At 38.1% G+C, this 17,904-nt stretch overlaps 1 protein-coding gene across 9 annotated transcripts in view; it reads right to left on the reverse strand.

The window, feature by feature from the left end:
• Positions 1 to 17,904, reverse strand: part of rptor (regulatory associated protein of MTOR, complex 1) — a 431,784-nt gene that overhangs the window by 166,634 nt on the left and 247,246 nt on the right. For 8 of the 9 annotated variants that reach the window (XR_010893517.1, XR_010893518.1, XR_010893516.1 and 5 more), the window contains exon 9: positions 1,305 to 1,405. Coding sequence is in view for 5 of the 9 variants with exons in the window: in XM_067374808.1 (XP_067230909.1) it covers positions 1,305 to 1,405 (101 nt within the window). In the remaining 4 variants the exon portion in view is untranslated. The other variant, XR_010893519.1, reaches the window with a different exon arrangement.

The raw sequence follows: 17,904 nt of genomic DNA on the forward strand, positions 1-17,904 counted from the left end.
CGCTTGAATGTCCAAACCTTAAAGCAGAACTAAGCAAGATTCGCGAAACTCCCCCTACAGTTTCCTTCAGTGAATGACACTGTCATAAATACTCCAAGTGCAGCTCTGGACTACAACGACTACAACACTCGCCAGCGCAGTAGTTTTGCAAATACAGTACAAAAAAAGAGTAGGTGGGTAATTTGCAAATACAGTACACTCGATGGAGGTGGGTAATTTTCGAAATTGTCTTATAAAGACATAATATATACATTGTTTTTGAATTACCGTAAAGCATTTTGTCACTCTCGCGTGAACGTGAACATGAGGCGAGATTGTTTCGGGTCGGTGCAGCTCAAGTTGCAAGTGCTGTATTCTGGCGTAGACGTGCCAGAGGGGGTTAGTGCTCACCTTAAACACACCACTACAAGTCAATTAACCATCGTAAGGACTTAGAAAACTATTTATGAAGGTAAAAAAAGTTCCTTAGTTCTGCTTTAAAACTGACAAAGTTTGGTGAAGACACAAGGCTCACCGCTCACCGCTCATGCGCCGCCTGTGTGTTGACTCGCCGTTCACCCGTGTTGCTCCCATGCCTTTGACTGGACAGGGCAGAGTCACGTGGCTACACACACGGTAGTACTATACATTTTTAATGGGGAAGCATTAACAGGAATAAAAAAAACAAAATAACCAATATGAGAAAATTACGTCGGTTAGAGGTTCTGAATTTCGGTTTAGATTACTTTTCGATTAATCGTCCAGCCCTACTATTAATTAGGACTTTTCCTTCAGCAAATTCCTAATTTATTGCTTATTATTAGTTAGTAAGGTAGATAAGTTTAGGTACCCTGGTTGGGAAACGCTGTCCTAGAGGACAGCAATTTAGACACATCTTAACACTCAATCTTTTGAAGATGTTTTATTATAAACTTTTAAACGTTACAGGTTTTATCACAAGACAGTAACGTAGCAAAAAAGATATTAGCAAGGGTAGTGGGACCAGAAAATGACTTAAAAGCCAAACTCAGCCGGGCTTTAACCAGAATCATTTGCATACTTGTAAGTGCCACCACACTATGTTCATAGTTACACCACTTTGACATGTTATGCACATAGACAACATCTCAGACAGTTTCTGTTATTTTGTGGAACAAGAAAAGCAGGCAAATCTGGGTTCTGACTGAGCCAAAGTCATTTAACAGATGTTGAATGACCAAAATGAATTTGTCACCCTTGTGGGAGCCCTGAAATATCTGTGCTGTTGATTGACACAAAACTAAAACTTCAGATTGTCGAATAGCTGGATTTTTGTCAGAACAAACCTCTTGGCAGGACGTTCCATGCAATTGTGTCAGTAATAGCTGTGAAAATCCAGTTCAGCTCTCCTAATGGTGTCCTTCTGTCATTCAGTCTGCCTGGGATCCTGAGAGAAATGAATGAGAACATTCATGAAAGCCCAAAAATCATATCAGAATATCAAAATAAACTGAGATGTGATTGGATGTGAAAAGCTGTAAGTTTCAATCTTTTTGGTTCTCACAGAGAAAGTAAAAAATATTAAGCACAGTAAACTTGCACTGTTATTGAACTGAACCAAATAAACAGAGAACAGAATTGTGCTGAATAATGACACCATTGTCCTCTGTAGAGCTGCTTTATAGTTGAATTAAGCACATTTTCATAGCTGACACTGTTATTGAACTAAATTAAGCTAAATAATGACACCATCTTCTGTAAAACTGGTTTACAGCTGAAACTGAATTTGTTTAATAATTTATTGTTTTTGCAACATTACCACTTTTAATTTCCTGTTTATTGTTGTTAATCTACTTTGAAACAATCTGTATTATATTAAGCACTATATAAATAAATATGACTTGCCTTGACACAGACTGTATCATGTTCTCGATATGATGGTGCATAGTAAGAGAGCTGCACAGGACTCAGCTTCCAAAAATGTTGTTGCTAAGCAACCATGACATCCTTTCTACTGTAATTACTGATGGGACATCCCTCCTGTCCTGGTTTAGAATAAGAATGTGTGTGCGTGCAGTGACCAGACAAAGTGTTTTCATAAGATCTTAAGGTCAAAAGATATAACAAAATTGACAAAAATGCTAATAACTTTTTTTCTAATTGCTCACTACTGCTGTTGGTCTGATGCTCCCAGCCATGTTGGCTTGCTTCTTGTGCCATTTTTGTGCTTGGCCCCGTAATTGCTGCTTGCAGCTATATTTAGGGGCCAAGCACCGAAGGTGCGGAGGCACCTATTGTTATTGTTGGCGTTCTTTTTTTTTTTTTTCTTCTTCTTCTTCCGCTCTTGAAGTCTATGGCAACCCATAGAACCGCTTGCGGGAAAGTTGTGAAATTTGGCACACAGTTAGAGGACAGTCTGACCTTTGTCCACAGCAAATTTGGAGTCTCTATCTCAATCCCTCTAGCGCCACCAGCTGTCCAAAGTTGCACTTATGTTTATGTTAATAACTTTTGAACCATAAGGGCTAGAAACAAAATTCTTTTTTCCTCTGACTCCTTGGGTCAAGACGAATCGATCGCACCCTATGACGTCATTTTCCGTCATGAAAATTTTTCCGCCATTTTGAAATTTCTGAAAAACGTACTTTTTCGAACTCCTCCTAGGCAGTTACTCCGATTTCATGAAAATTGAATCAGATCATCTTCAGACCATGCTGACAAAAAGTTATGGAATTCAAGTTGATTCCTCAAACCATTTTCGAAAAACTCACGAACGAATTGTACGTAGTGCTTGCGAAAACAGAAGTAAGGCTGTATCTCCGCAACGCTTTATCGTATTCAGACCAAACTTGGTACATGTCATCACAAGCATGACCTGAGGTACCATGCAGTGTTTCGGCGCAGCGCCACCTACTGGTGCGGAGATATGAAAAATGGGTATTTTTGCTTATAACTTCTGATGGGTTTGTCCAAAAATCATAAATTTGGTCTCGTTGGATTCGGGGAATTGTGCCGAGTCGAATGATATCCAATTTTCCCATATCGGCCATTTTGGCCGTCGGCCATTTTGAATTTTGTGCTAAAATGCTGTATTTTACGAACGCATTAACGTACCTTTACAAAACTTGGTATGGGTCATCAGCACAATGCCCTGAAGGAGCCTGAGAAGTCTCGGCACAGCGCCACCTTGTGGTCAAAAGTTATTATGAAATTTACAAAAATGTTAATAATGTTTGAATACATTTACCGATTGTAATGAAACTGGTCTCAGTATATTCCTTGGGTCATGCCGAGAACACGGATATCAAATTTGCTATAGTTGGCTGAACTTCCTGTCCACCATATTGTTTTTCTTTAAAAACATACTTTTTCGAACTCCTCCTAGACCGTTGCTCCAATTTTCACCAAAATTTAAATGTATCATCTTCAGACCATGCCGACAAAAAGTTATGGATTTCAAGTCAATACGTCAAACCGTTTTCGTATACCGGAGCAATGAATATGAGGCATGTCGAAAACACACTCTTGAAGCTGTATCTCTGCACTACTTTATCGTATTCAGACCAAACTTGGTAACTGTATTCACAAGTATGACCTGAGGCATCATTCAATGTTTCGGCGCAGCGCCACCTACTGGTGCGGGAATATAAAAAATGGGTATTTTTGCTTATAACTTCTGATTTATTTTTCCAAAAATCATAAATTCAGTGTTGTTGGATTCAGGGCATCATGCCAAAACAAATGATATCAAATTTTCCCATATTGGACATTTTGACCATCGGACATTTTGAATTTTGTGCTAAAATGCTGTATTTTACGAACGCATTAGCGTGTCATTACGAAACTCGGTATGGGTCATCAGCACAATGCCCTGAAGGAGCCTGAGAAGTTTCGGACCAGCGCCACCTTGTGGTCAAAAGTTTTAACAATTTACAAAAATGCTAATAGCATTTGACTGTATTAACCGATTGTAATGAAACTGGTCTCAGTAGATTCCTTGGGTCTTGCTGTGAACACAGTTATCAAATTTTCCATAGTCGGCCGAAGTTGCTGTCCGCCATATTGTTTTTCTTTAAAAACCTACTTTTTCAAAATCCTCCTAGACCGTTGCTCCGATTTTCACCAAAATCAAACCGTATCATCTTCAGATCATGGCGACAAAAAATTATGGATTTCAAGTCGATACATTAAACCGTTTTCGTATACCAGAGCAACAAATTTGAGGCATGATGCAAAACCCAGTCTTGAAGCTGTATCTCTGCAATGCTTTGACATATTGACACCAAATTTTGCAAGTGTCATTGTCACCTCACTCTGACCATACCACATTAATTTGGTCACAGCGCCACCTATTGGTCGAAAGTGATGAACCAGTAAATCCTTACTTTTGACAGTATATATAATTTTTCAGCTCTTTTTCCTAAAAATGGTCTTAATAGGTCTTTAATTGCTCACTGTTGCAGTTGGCCTGATGCTCCATGCCATGTTGGCTGGCTTGTTGTGCCGTTTTTGTGCTTGGCCCCGTAATTGCTGCTTGCAGCTATATTTATTATTCTTCTTCTTCTTCCGCTCTTGAAGTCTATGACAGCCCATAGAACCGCTTGCGGGAAAGTTATGAAATTTGGCACACAGTTAGAGGACAGTCTGATCTATGTCCATAGCAAATTTGGAGTCTGTAACTCAATCCCTCTAGCGCCACCAGCTGTCCAAAGTTGCACTTATGTTTATGTTAATAACTTTTGAACCATAAGGGTTAGAAACAAAATTCTTTTTTCCTCTGATTCCTTGGCTCAAGCCGAATCGATTGCACTAAGTAGTAGAAGTAAGGCTGTATCTCCACAACGCTTTAACGTATTCAGACCAAACTTGGTACATGTCATCACAAGCATGACCTGAGGTACCATGCAGTGTTTCGGCACAGCGCCACCTACTGGTGCGGAGATATGAAAAATGGGTATTTGTGCTTATAACTTCTGATGGGTTTGTCCAAAAATCATAAATTTGGTCTCGTTGGATTCAGGGAATCATACCGAGTCGAATGATATCCAATTTTCCTACTTCGACCATTTTGGCCGTCGGCCATTTAGAATTTTGTGCTAAAATGCTGTATTTTACGAATGCATTAACATATCTTTACAAAAGTCGGTATGGGTCATCAGCACAATGCCCTTAAGGAGTCTGAGAAGTTTCAGAACAGCGCCACCTTGTGGTCAAAAGTTATAACAACATTTACAAAAATGCTAATAACTTTTGACTGTATTAACCGATTGTAATGAAACTGGTCTCAGTGGATTCCTTGGGTCATGCCGAGAACAAAGATATCAAATTTGCCATAGTCAGCTAAACGTCCTGTCCGCCATATTGTTTTTCTTTAAAAACCTACTTTTTCGAACTCCTCCTAGACCGTTGCTCCGATTTTCACCAAAATTGAACCGTTTCATCTTCAGACCATGCCGACAAAAAGTTATGGATTTCAAGTCGATATGTCAAACAGTTTTCGTATACCAGAGCAAAGAATTTAAGGCATGATGCAAAAACGACTCTTGAAGCTTTATCTCTGCAATGCTTTATCATATTCAGACCAAACTTGGTACATGTCATCACAAGCATGACATGAGGCACCATGCAGTGTTTCGGCGCAGTGCCACCTACTGGTGCGGAGATATGAAAAATGGTCATTTTTGCTTATAACTTCTGTTGGTTTTGTCCAAAAATCATAAATTTGGTTTCGTTGGAATCGGGGAAACATGCCGACTCGAATGATATCCAATTTTCCCATATTGGCAATTTTGGCCGTCAGCCATTTTGAATATTGTGCTAAAATGCTGTATTTTACGAACGCATTAGCGTATCGTTACGAAACTCGGTATGGGTCATCAGGACAATGCCTTGAAGGAGGCTGAGAAGTTTCGGACAGGCGCCACCTTGTGGTCAAAAGTTATAACAAAATTTACAAAAATGCTAATAACTTTTGACTGTATTCACCAATTGTAATGAAACTGGTCTCAGTAGATTCCTTGGGTCATGCTGAGAACATAGATATCAAATTTGCCATAGTCAGCTAACCTTCCTGTCCGCCATATTGTTTTTCTTTAAAAACCTACTTTTTTGAACTCCTCCAAGACCGTTGCTCCGATTTTCACCAAAATTGAACCGTGTCATCTTCAGACCATGCCGACAAAAATTTTTGGATTTCAAGTCGATTCGTCAAACCGTTTTCGTATACCAGAGTAATGAATTTGAGGCATGATGCAAAAACGACTCTTGAAGCTCTATCTCTGAAATGCTTTGACATATTGACACCAAAGTTTGCGATTGTCACATTAATTTGGTCACAGCGCCACCTATTGGTCGAAAGTGATGAAACAGTAAATCCTCATTTTTGATAATTTATCAGCTCTTTTGCCTAAAATTATCTTAATAGGTCTTTAATTGCTCACTGTTGCAGTTGGTCTGATGCTCACAGCCATGTTGGCTGGCTTCTTGTGCCGTTTTTGTGCTTGGCCCCTTAATTGCTGCTTGCAGCTATATTTATTATTATTATTATTTTTCCCGAATGGGAGTCTATGGCAGCCCTATCAACGGAACATGAGAAAATGATGAGATTTGGTACACTTGTAGTGATGGTCATGTCTAGAAATCTGACCAATTTTGGAGTCTCTAGGACCAACTCTATAGCGCCACCACCAGTTCAAAAATTCAACATTCTAAAGGTTATAATATTTGAACCATTTGCTCTAGAAAAATGTAATTTAGTACATCTGATTTGGCTCTTCATGCTGATGCTATTCAACATATTACATGAAGTCTCCGCCCATTACAGTAGCAGCCATTTTGAAAAGTACAGTAATCTGTTTTTTCGCTACTCCTCCTCCAAATTTTGTCCAATTTTGTCCAAACTTTGATCAGATGATCTTTGATCTGAGCTGCACAGAAATGACTGAACAGATTTCTTGTATTCATATTTGTTCAAAAGTTATGTTGTCATGAAGTTCACGAGGTCGACCTGAAATTGCTATAGAGGCTGTATCTCGGCCAAAATTTGAGCAATCAAAACAAAAATTGGTACACTTGATCAGTACCATGATCTGAGGTTCCATGCCAAATTTGGGAACAGCGCCACCTACAGTTCATGAGATCTGAAAAATGGCTATTTTGGCCAATAACTTTTGAACAGTTTGTCAGAAAATCAAGATCTTGGTGTCTATGGATTCCTGGGGCCATGCTCTTTGCCATGCCGTGTGGGTCAACTTTATAAAATTGTTTGTAATGTTGTCATTTCAATTCCTTTATTATCCAAACAAGTATTGTACTAGTCTTTCTTCTTTTAATTAGAAATTAATCTATTTTTACTCATTCTATGTTCATTTTCATCTTAGCTTCTGGTCATTTTGAGTTCATTCTTACCTGTACTTCTGAACCAGCTGTTTTTCATGTACATTCAATTTCTGCTCTTTTTGCTCTTCTTGCTCTGCATTGCACTACATCTCAGACATTTGAGTGCATGAAATGTATGCTGTGTTGCTCTGCATTGTGAGTTCATTCTCATGAACTACTGAACTCTGACCGCTGTGTGACACTGTCTGCTCAGTGGTGCAAAGAGTTGAGGGACAGACACATGATCTGGAGATTGTGGGTTCGAATCCCATGTGGGGTGACTTTATACAATTATTTGTAATGTTGTCATTTCAATTCCTCTATCATCCCAAAAAGCTTCTGGTCATTTTGAGCTCATTCTCACCTCTACTTCTTAACCAGCTGTTTTTCATGTACATTAAATTTTTGCTGTAGACATTTGAGTGCTTGAAATGCTTGCCATGTTGCTCTGCTTTAAAAGCTGCTCTTTTTGCTGTGCTCTCTCTGCTCTCGCTCAGATATTACAGGCTCAACGCTGCTGCCTGTCTGCTGTCTGACCTACGCTCGGAGCTTCGTGGAGTTTATCCTAAATCCTTCTCTTTATTCCTATTCACATAATATAACTTTCTTATTTTCACTAGATTACTTAACCTATTGCATAGTATTACTAAACGGAATGATTTAGCACTAGCAATCCACCAGCGTAATCACCTAGTGTTAGCCATAACCCGCTAGCCTGCTAGCTACCGTCTACTTTCTTTTTTCCTTTAAACCAAACCTTCCTTGTCGATTGAATGGCGGATTTATCCGATGTATGTTATTCTGATCTGTCCTCGCCAGATCGGGAAGCTGTGGAGACGTTGCTGCCCGGCATTCATCGATCCACCGCGAGGTACAGCGTCCCGCACATCACCCTCGCCCCAGGCACCGGCAAGCGACCGAGACATCCAGCCAGCGAGTCCCGTGTGCGTTGCAGTTTTTCGGACGGCGTTCATCAAACACACGGTCAGTCATGTCCAACGATTATCATGTGTAGTAAATGCAACATGTACAGCTTAGCTCTTTCTGTCAGCAGTGAGACTTACACATGTGATAAATGCAGGGATATTGTCAGGCTGACCGAGAGAATCTCAGAATTAGAGACACGCATCCAAACTTTAATTGAGGATAGTGAGAATGAAAGGGCCTTAGATACTGCTTTGGATGCGACTAGCCTTGTAAACACTGCACATTCGGTTCCGGTTGTAGAAGCCACGCAGCAGGCTAACTGGGTGACTGTGAGGCGGCAAAATGGCAAGAACAAACACCACTTTTCCGTTCCGATTAGAACATCAAACAGGTTCTCCCCACTCAGTGACGCACCCACTGAGAATCCTGTTGAAAGTGCCCTAGTAATTGGCGATTCTATTACCAGAGCACCTGACATCAAAGCAAATTTAAAAGTGCTGGCTAATGCTAAACGTAAATATTCTAAAATCATTATCCACGTCGGCACAAATGATGTTCGACTTCGCCAGTCGGAGATCACTAAAATTAACATTAAAGAGGTGTGTGAACTCGCAAATTCAATGTCAGCAAAAGTAATTTGTTCTGGCCCTCTTCCTGTTCGTCGGAGTGATGAGATAGTTAGCAGGTTATCATCACTCAATGGCTGGCTGTCTAAGTGGTGTGCGCAGAATAATATAGGTTTCATAGACAATTGGAAAAGCTTTTGGGGCAGACCTGATCTGTTGAAAAGAGATGGTATTCATCCCTCCCGGGATGGTGCTGCTCTTCTATCTAGAAATTTGGCAAATAGTCTTAGAGCTGAAACATGACAAACCAGGGCCCAGATCAGGACGCAGACAAACTGGCTAAACAGACCGTCTGCTAGCCGCCTCACGTCACAGAACTCAAATAATTCACAGCACATAGAAACTCTTTCACCTAGATATTATCACATAGAGACTGTGTCTGTACCTCGAAGTAGTAAATACAAAAAACTTCCAAAACCTTTTAAGGGTAAAAATTTAATTGATGTTCAAAAATATTAGATCTATTTCTTCAAAAGCACTTATTGTAAATGAAATTATCACAGACAATAAACTAGACTTGCTGTGTTTGACAGAAACCTGGCTAAAACCAGACGATTACATTACTTTAAATGAATCTAGTCCTCAAGGTTATGATTATCGACACAATCCTCGACAGAAAGGCAAAGGGGGAGGTGTTGCTGTAATTTATAGTAATATATTCAGAATCACTCAAAAGAATTTCAAATATAATTCCTTTGAAGTGATGGTGCTTTATGTAACATTATGTAAGTTGACATTTGTGCTGGCTACTGTATACAGGCCACCAGGGCACCATACTGACTTTATCAAAGAATTTGCTGATTTCCTATCAGAGTTAGTACTGGCTGCGGATAAAGTCCTTGTTGTTGGTGATTTTAATATCCATGTAGATAATAATAAAGACGCATTTGGATTGGCATTTGCAGACATTTTAAACTCTATTGGAGTTAGACAACACGTGTCAGGACCCACTCATTGTCGTAATCAGACCCTAGATCTAAAACTGTCGCATGGAATTGATATTGATGCTGTTGAAATTCTACAGCAGAGCGATGATATATCAGATCATTATCTAGTCTCGTGTATAATACAATTAGCCAAGGCTACAAAACCACCACCCAGCCATAAATATTGTAGAACCATCACATCTACCACTAAAGATTGCTTTATAAATAATCTCCCCGAGCAGTTTCATCGCCTTAGTATACCTGACAACTTAGAAGAACTCGATGCTGCAACAGAAACTATTGGCTCTCTCTTTTCCACTACATTAGATGCAGTCGCTCCTTTACGTCTAAAGAAGATTAAGGAAACTAATCCAACGCGGTGGTATGATGAGCACACTCGGGCTCTAAAACGAGCTGTTAGAAAAGCTGAACGTAGTTGGAAGAAAACAAAACTAGAAGTTTTTCGCCTTTCGTGGAAAGAAAAAAATGATTGAGTACAGAATGGCTATAAGAAATGCTAGATCTACTTATTTTTCAAATCTCTTAATAGAAAACAAACATAATCCTAGGTATTTATTTGACACAGTGGCTAAATTAACTAGAAACAGAGATTCAACTGCTGACGTTTCCATAGAGCACAGCAGTAATGACTTTATGAACTTCTTTACTTGCAAGATTGATAATATTAGAGAGACAATTAAAAACATGCAACAGTCTACAGTTTCGCTTCAGACAGTGCACTGTAGTGTCCCTGAGGTAAAACTCGAATCATTCGCCGCTATAGGAGAGGAAGAATTATCTAAACTTATCAAATCATCAAAATCAACAACATGTATGTTAGACCCAATGCCGACTAAACTACTGAAAGAAATGCTTCCAGAGGTCGTAGGTCCACTTCTTGATATAATTAATTCATCCTTAACACTAGGATACGTGCCAAAAACCTTTAAGCAGGCTATTATTAAACCTCTTATTAAAAAACCTCAACTAGATCCGAGAGATTTAGTAAATTACAGGCCAATCTCGAATCTACCTTTTCTGTCAAAGATACTAGAAAAGGCAGTTTCAACACAACTGTGTTCCTTTTTAGAAAGAAATGGAATCTGTGAGGATTTCCAGTCAGGATTTAGACTAAACCATAGTACTGAGACTGCTCTCGTTAGAGTTACAAACGACCTACTCTTATCATCCGATCGTGGCTGTATTTCTCTATTAGTGTTATTAGATCTCAGTGCTGCTTTTGACACTATCGATCACAATATTCTTCTAAAAAGACTTGAAAACTATATTGGCATTAGTGGAATTGTTTTGGCATGGTTCAAATCGTACTTATCTGACCGTTATCAGTCTGTAGTAGTTAATGAAGAAATGTCGTATCGATCACAGGTTAAATATGGAGTACCACAAGGCTCAGTACTAGGACCGTTGCTTTTCACTCTGTACATGCTGCCCTTAGGAGAGATAATTAGGAAGCATGGTGTTAGTTTTCACTGCTACGCTGACGATACTCAGCTCTATATTTCCTTGCGCCCTGACGAAACCTACAAATTCACAAAACTAACAGAATGCATAGCTGACATTAAAAACTGGATGACAAGAAATTTCTTATTATTAAATTCAGAAAAACCTGATATCCTAATCTTTGGACCAAAAACTTCCTCACGAAAAAACCTTGAATACTCTCTAACACTTGACGGGTGCTCCATTAAATCTTCGTCTTCAGTTAGGCACCTGGGTGTGCTCTTTGATACCAATCTTTCATTTGAAAGTCATGTTTCTAGTATCTGTAAAACCGCCTTCTTCCATCTAAAAAATATATCTAAATTACGGCATATGCTCTCAATGACAAATGCGGAACAGTTGGTTCATGCATTCATGACCTCAAGACTAGATTATTGTAACGCTCTACTGGGTGGTTGTTCTGCTCGGCTTTTAAACAAACTACAGTTGGTCCAAAATGCGGCAGCTAGAGTTCTTACTAGAACCAGAAAGTATGACCATATTAGCCCAGTTCTGTCAACATTACATTGGCTCCCTATTAAACATCGTATTGATTTTAAAATCTTGCTACTTACTTATAAAGCTCTAAATGGTTTAGCTCCCCAGTACCTAAGTGAACTCTTAATGCATTATAGTCCTTCACGTTTATTGCGATCTCAGAATTCAGGCCAGTTGATAATACCCAGAATATCAAAATCAAACTGAAGGCGGCAGATCCTTTTCCTATTTAGCACCTAAACTCTGGAACAATCTTCCTAGCATTGTTCGGGAAGCAGACACACTCTGTCAGTTTAAATCTAGACTAAAAACACATCTCTTTGCTCTTGCATACACATAACACATTATCAATACATTAACATTTTTCAAATCCGTTAAAGGATTGTTACGCTGCAATATTTAGGTCGGCCGGAACCGAGAACATTTCCTATAAAACTAGATATACCTGTACATCAGAATAAGAATGGCATCTCCGCTAATATCTGTCTCTCTGCTTATCCTGAGGTTTGCCGGGTGCTGGATTCAGGCCGTATCCAGATCAGATGGAGAACCAGTGTCTGGACCTGACTACAACGTAGCCCAGGAGACAATGGGCCTACAGACCCAGTTCTGGCTGCATCTATAATTCAGATATTTAATCCCCGTATCCGCTTACATATATTTATATATAATCTATTTTTAATCTCTATAATAAAAATGTATAATTCAGATTTTGATCTCCATATCCATTTACATATATTATATATATCTTCCAAGGGGTTTTTTCCCTCCTAGGACTTTTTTCCCAGTGCTAGCACGCTGGGTTTTTCCTCCTTGGGGTTTTTTTCCACCCCTGGGAGTCAGCCGACATTGGCTTAATGTAGCACCATCTTGTATATGTTACATATTACCACGCTTGGTTGTACAGCTTATTTTTAACCACTTCCCTTTTTCTGTGCTTCTAATATGTAAAGCTGCTTTGAACAATTACCAATTGTAAAAGCGCTATATAAATAAATTTGACCTGACCTGACCTGACCTGTTCTGCCTGCAGTGTTGCTCAGCATGCTGTGCTGTTCTGTTTGATGTTCTGCTCTGCTTGGTGTGCTGCTCTGTTTGATGTGCTGTTCTGCTTACAGTGTTGCTCTGCTTGAAATGCTGCTCTGCTTGCTGTGTTGCTCTGTTTGCTGTGCCTTCGGTGCTTGGCCCCGCATTGCTGCTTGCAGCTATATTTAGGGGCCAAGCCCCGAAGGGGCTGTAGCCCCTATTGTAATTGTACGTTTTCCCTTTTATTATTATTCTTCCGAATGGGAGTCTATGGCAGCCCTATCAACGGAACATGAGAAAATGATGAAATTTGGCATACTTGTAGAGATGGTCATGTCTAGAAATCTGACCAATTTTGGAGTCTCTAGGGCCAACTCTATAGCGCCACCACCAGTTCAAAATTTCAACATTCTAAAGATTATAACTTTTGATCCATTTGCTCTAGAAAAATACAATTTAGTACATATGATTTCTCTCTTCATGTTGATGCTATTCAACTTCTTACATTAAGTCTCTGCCCATTACAGTAGCAGCCATTTTGAAAAGTACAGTATTCCGTATTTTCGCTACTCCTCCTTCAAAATTTGTCCAATTTTGTCCAATCTTTGATCAGATGATCTTTGGTCTGAGCCGCACAGAAATGACTGAACAGAGTTTTTTTATTCATCTTTGTTCAAAAGTTATGATGTCATGAAGTTAACGAGGTTGACCCAAAATTGCTATAGAGGCTGTATCTCGGCCAAACTTTGAGCAATCGAAACAAAAATTGGTACACTTGATCAAGACCATGAGCTGAGGTTCCATGCCAAATTTGGGAACAGCGCCACCTACAGGTCATGATATCTGAAAGATGGCTATTTTGGCCAATAACTTTTGAACACTTTGTTAGAAAATCAAGATCTTGGTGTCTATGGATTCCCTGTGCTATGCCGAATCCGAGGATATCGAATTTGTCAACATCGGATGAACCACGTGTCCGCCATTTTGAATTTTGTCATAAATTGCAATAACTTTTAAACAATTCGACATATCACCACAAAAATTGGTACATGACCATCAGAGAGTCCTGAAGGTACATGAAAAGTTTCAGCACAGCGACACCTAGTATTCCACAGATATAATGATTTTTGAAAAATTGCTTATAACTTTTGAAAACATTATCCAAAATTTGTCTGCTTTGTGTCATTTTATTCCCTGGCTTATGCCGATTCCGACAATGTGTGATTTGTCATTTTCCTTAAATGTATCTGTCTGCCATATAGAAGTAAATCAAACAGTTTTTTCGCTACTCCTCCCACAAATTTTGGTCAATTTTGTCCAAAATCAGTTCAGATGATCTTTGGACCGAGCCGCACAGAAATGACTGAACGGATTTGTGATATTCGCTACCATTCCCGAGATATTCGTCTCTGAATGTGACCTTGCTTGTGTTTGTTGTCTTATGCTAGTTAGCTTAGCATGCTAATTGCTTAGCATGCTAACCAGTTGTCATTCTCTTTAATGTGGCTCTTCAGTTATCAAGTTAACCATGAGCTTCATTAGCATTAAGTTAGCTTAGCATGCTAATATGGTTAACATGCTAAGTAATGCTTTTTTGTAAATTCTTTCTTACACTAAAATGTATTTTAGATGCTTCAAGAACTTCTAACTAACCCACTGATGTCACATGGACTACTTTGATGATGTTTTTATTACCTTTCTGGACATGGACAGTGCACCGTACCTACACTTTCAATGGAGAGAAAGCTCTCGGACTAAATCTAAAATATCTTAAACTGTGTTCCGAAGATGAATGGAGGTCTTATGGGTTTGGAACAACATGAGGGTGAGTCATTAATGACATAATTTTCATTTTTGGGTGAACTAACCCTTTCAGTGTTATTTTTTCTTGAAACATTGTTCTTTAAGCACAATAACTGTCAGCTGTTTAAAAAGTTACCTACATTTACCATTGAAAATGGGTAAAATTCAACAATTTGGACATCAAGTCACATTGGGGTCCCAATATCTGCGACTGAACTTTGGCTTCATCACTTTATGCTTGTCCTTCAACAGAAATAACATTAATAAAATCAAAAAAATTGAGCAGAGGACCTCTGGTTGAGTTGACACGGAATGGCCCTACATACATACATATATATACATACATACATATATATATATTTATTATTTTTTTTTGTGTGTGTGCTTTATCTCTCTCTCTCTCTTATATAGGTCACCAATATTTACCTTATTTTTCAGGTAAGAGCGGGCGCAGCTATTTGTAAATTTAATGTGTCTGGCTTTCAGTGTCATTCGCTTCCAGTTATTTTTAGCTGTACAAAACAGCTCGTTATGCTGCTTGATATTGCAAACTGGTATTTCTTACCATATTATTTTAATATATTGTCTTAATTATAAATACTGGTTTGTAGCGCAAACAATTTTACTTTTTTTCTAATAATTTCACAATTAAATAACTAAAGATCAAACTCTCATTTGTATTTGTTTTGTAAAAACATACAGCAAAATTAAAGATATCTAAATGTAATATTGAATATGGCAGGAAGCAGGTTTAGGACTGTACTAAATTTATTTGTATCCTGCTTATGCGACCACTAACAAATATGTGCACAATAGAGAAACATATAAAAGTATATGTATGTGGGTGCAACCAAAGTCTATTACAGATTCCCGAAAAAGTGACACCTGATAGTGAGAGTCGCAGGCATCAATGTTGTGTGTGTGACTGGCAGCAGTGGGTTCTGTCCATGTGATGAGTGGGTGAGTCAGGCTGCTCATGCTGGGCAGAAGCCTCAAGCAAATGTCATCGCCTCTAACGTGCCACTGACTAACACACTGCTGCTCCCAGATGCCATCTATCACTGCACACACACTTCTCTTAACAACAGCCCCACAGCCAAATTGTACTCTATCCATTCAGCAAACTTACTTTCTTCATTTGTTTCCAATCATGAGTAATGTACCTGGTCTCCAGGAGCGTATGTTTTATGGAGCACATTTTATAGAGTAACTTCTTGCTAGCTGAAGGTATAATTTAGTATCAGTGTGAATATAGGTAGGCTGTAACTTTCTTGCTTTGACATGGTTCTTTTCAACAGTATGATACATGTAACACTCAAAACAGCACACATACTGGGTTTCACTTCCAATTTCTACCTCTGAGACATTTGTTTCAGTCCCAACCGTGAACATATCTCTCAGAGCGAGACAGCTTGGTAATTGCTTAGCAGCTATGACTTCAGTACCTGACCACAGCACATTACATTACATTAAATGCTAAGTAAAATAATTACACTTGTTATACTAAATAACAGTTTGTTTTTGAGATCTCATGTGCACTTGCATGTAATCAGTACATATTGTTCCAAGTTTGAAGTCAATTATGTCTCATAACTGATCACAAAGCCCCAAACTGCATTATGCAGAAATGCAAATATTATTCAAGAGCTATAGCAGAAAAAGATATTAATGTTGTCACAATACTGGAATTTCTAACTTCGATACGATACCATGAAATGTATCGATATTCGATATCATTTTCGATACCAAGGGGGAAAAAAACACTGCATATACTGTCATTTATATTATTTTTTGTTCATCCATTGAAAGTCTAGGCAATCAATAATTTCTTCTGAAGAGATCACTTTATATAATGACAGCTTTTAAGCTTTTATTCATATTTAAATAATTACCATTACAATTATCTCACATAAATATTTGCTAACTCGATGTATTTGTTTTTTTCATTTTGGGTAACACTTTGGTATAGGGAACATGTATTCACTATTAACTATGACTTTTCCCTCAATAAACTCCTAATTTACTGCTTATTAATAGTAAGTTAGTTGTTAAGTTTAGGTATTGGGTAGGGTTATGAATGTAGAATAAGGTCATGCAGAATAAGGCATTAATATGTGCTTAATAATTAATAATAAACAGCCAATATTCTAGTAATATGCATGCTAATAAGCTAGTTAAAAGACCCTAAAATAAAGTGTAACCTAATTTTGTTGCAATAGTTTACACATAACACAGGGAAGCTTGATATCAAACAGTAAACTGAATTAAAAAAGACAAGTAAACAGTAATGAAATAAGAACAAATAAACAAATTACAAAGGATTTTTTTTTTTTTTTTTTTTCAGGTAGGTCTAACAGTACTATTCAAGGGTGTGTTTCCCAAAGCCAACTATGATCGCAAGTTCCGTCATTACCAATAGAGTTCAATGGAACTTGCAACCATAGTTGGCTATTGATGCTTTTGGGAAACATACCCCTGGTAAGAAACTGAAATAAGAAACAAAGTAATCAAATTTAAAATCTTCATTGTAAAAATTAAATACAGATTAATCAATTAAAGTTACACAAGTTAATCAGTCAAGAGCAGTGATTTTCCCTTTGTCTTTTGTTGTTTGATTAACATTAAAGGGGTCAAACTTTTATCGTTTTAGAATGTTTCCTGTGGCGCACTTACACTGTTAGTATGATTTTTTTTTTTTTTTAATCAAAAATTGTCATATTTAGAAATAAAAGGCCATTTTCCTACATTGATTTTAACCCTATGATTTGAACGCTCTGTTTGAAGGGGCATCTGCTTTGAGACTTCAGTGTAAATCACTGCTGTGATTGGCTAACATCTTCGATTATGAAACAGCTAAGTATAACAAGTTTAACTTTCTCAAATCTTTTTTTATTATTACAGCTCTCAAGGTTAACTAATCGTGTAAAGTGTTGATTATATTTAATTCTATGGCATTATATTTAGATCGTGGCATGAAATGTTGGAGTGATGTGCATTGTAGCTGATCACAGACATGTTTCGTCATTGCACCTCGATTTCACACACACTAACTCACACTAACAAATGCTTTCATAACTAACAGTGCAAACACACACTGTAAACCCTAATGCTCAAAATACTTAATTCGTTTGAGTAGGACAAACTTAAATTAAACAAATTAGTTCAGTTAAATTAACAGTTATGAGTATTTAAAACTTTCTTTTACTTTTGAGTTCACAGCACTGACATATTTCAAGTAAACTAAACTGTTTTAGTTGCAGCAG

The sequence above is a fragment of the Chanodichthys erythropterus genome, chromosome 21 (genome assembly GCF_024489055.1).
Source record: "Chanodichthys erythropterus isolate Z2021 chromosome 21, ASM2448905v1, whole genome shotgun sequence".
NCBI classification, from domain to species: domain Eukaryota; kingdom Metazoa; phylum Chordata; class Actinopteri; order Cypriniformes; family Xenocyprididae; genus Chanodichthys; species Chanodichthys erythropterus.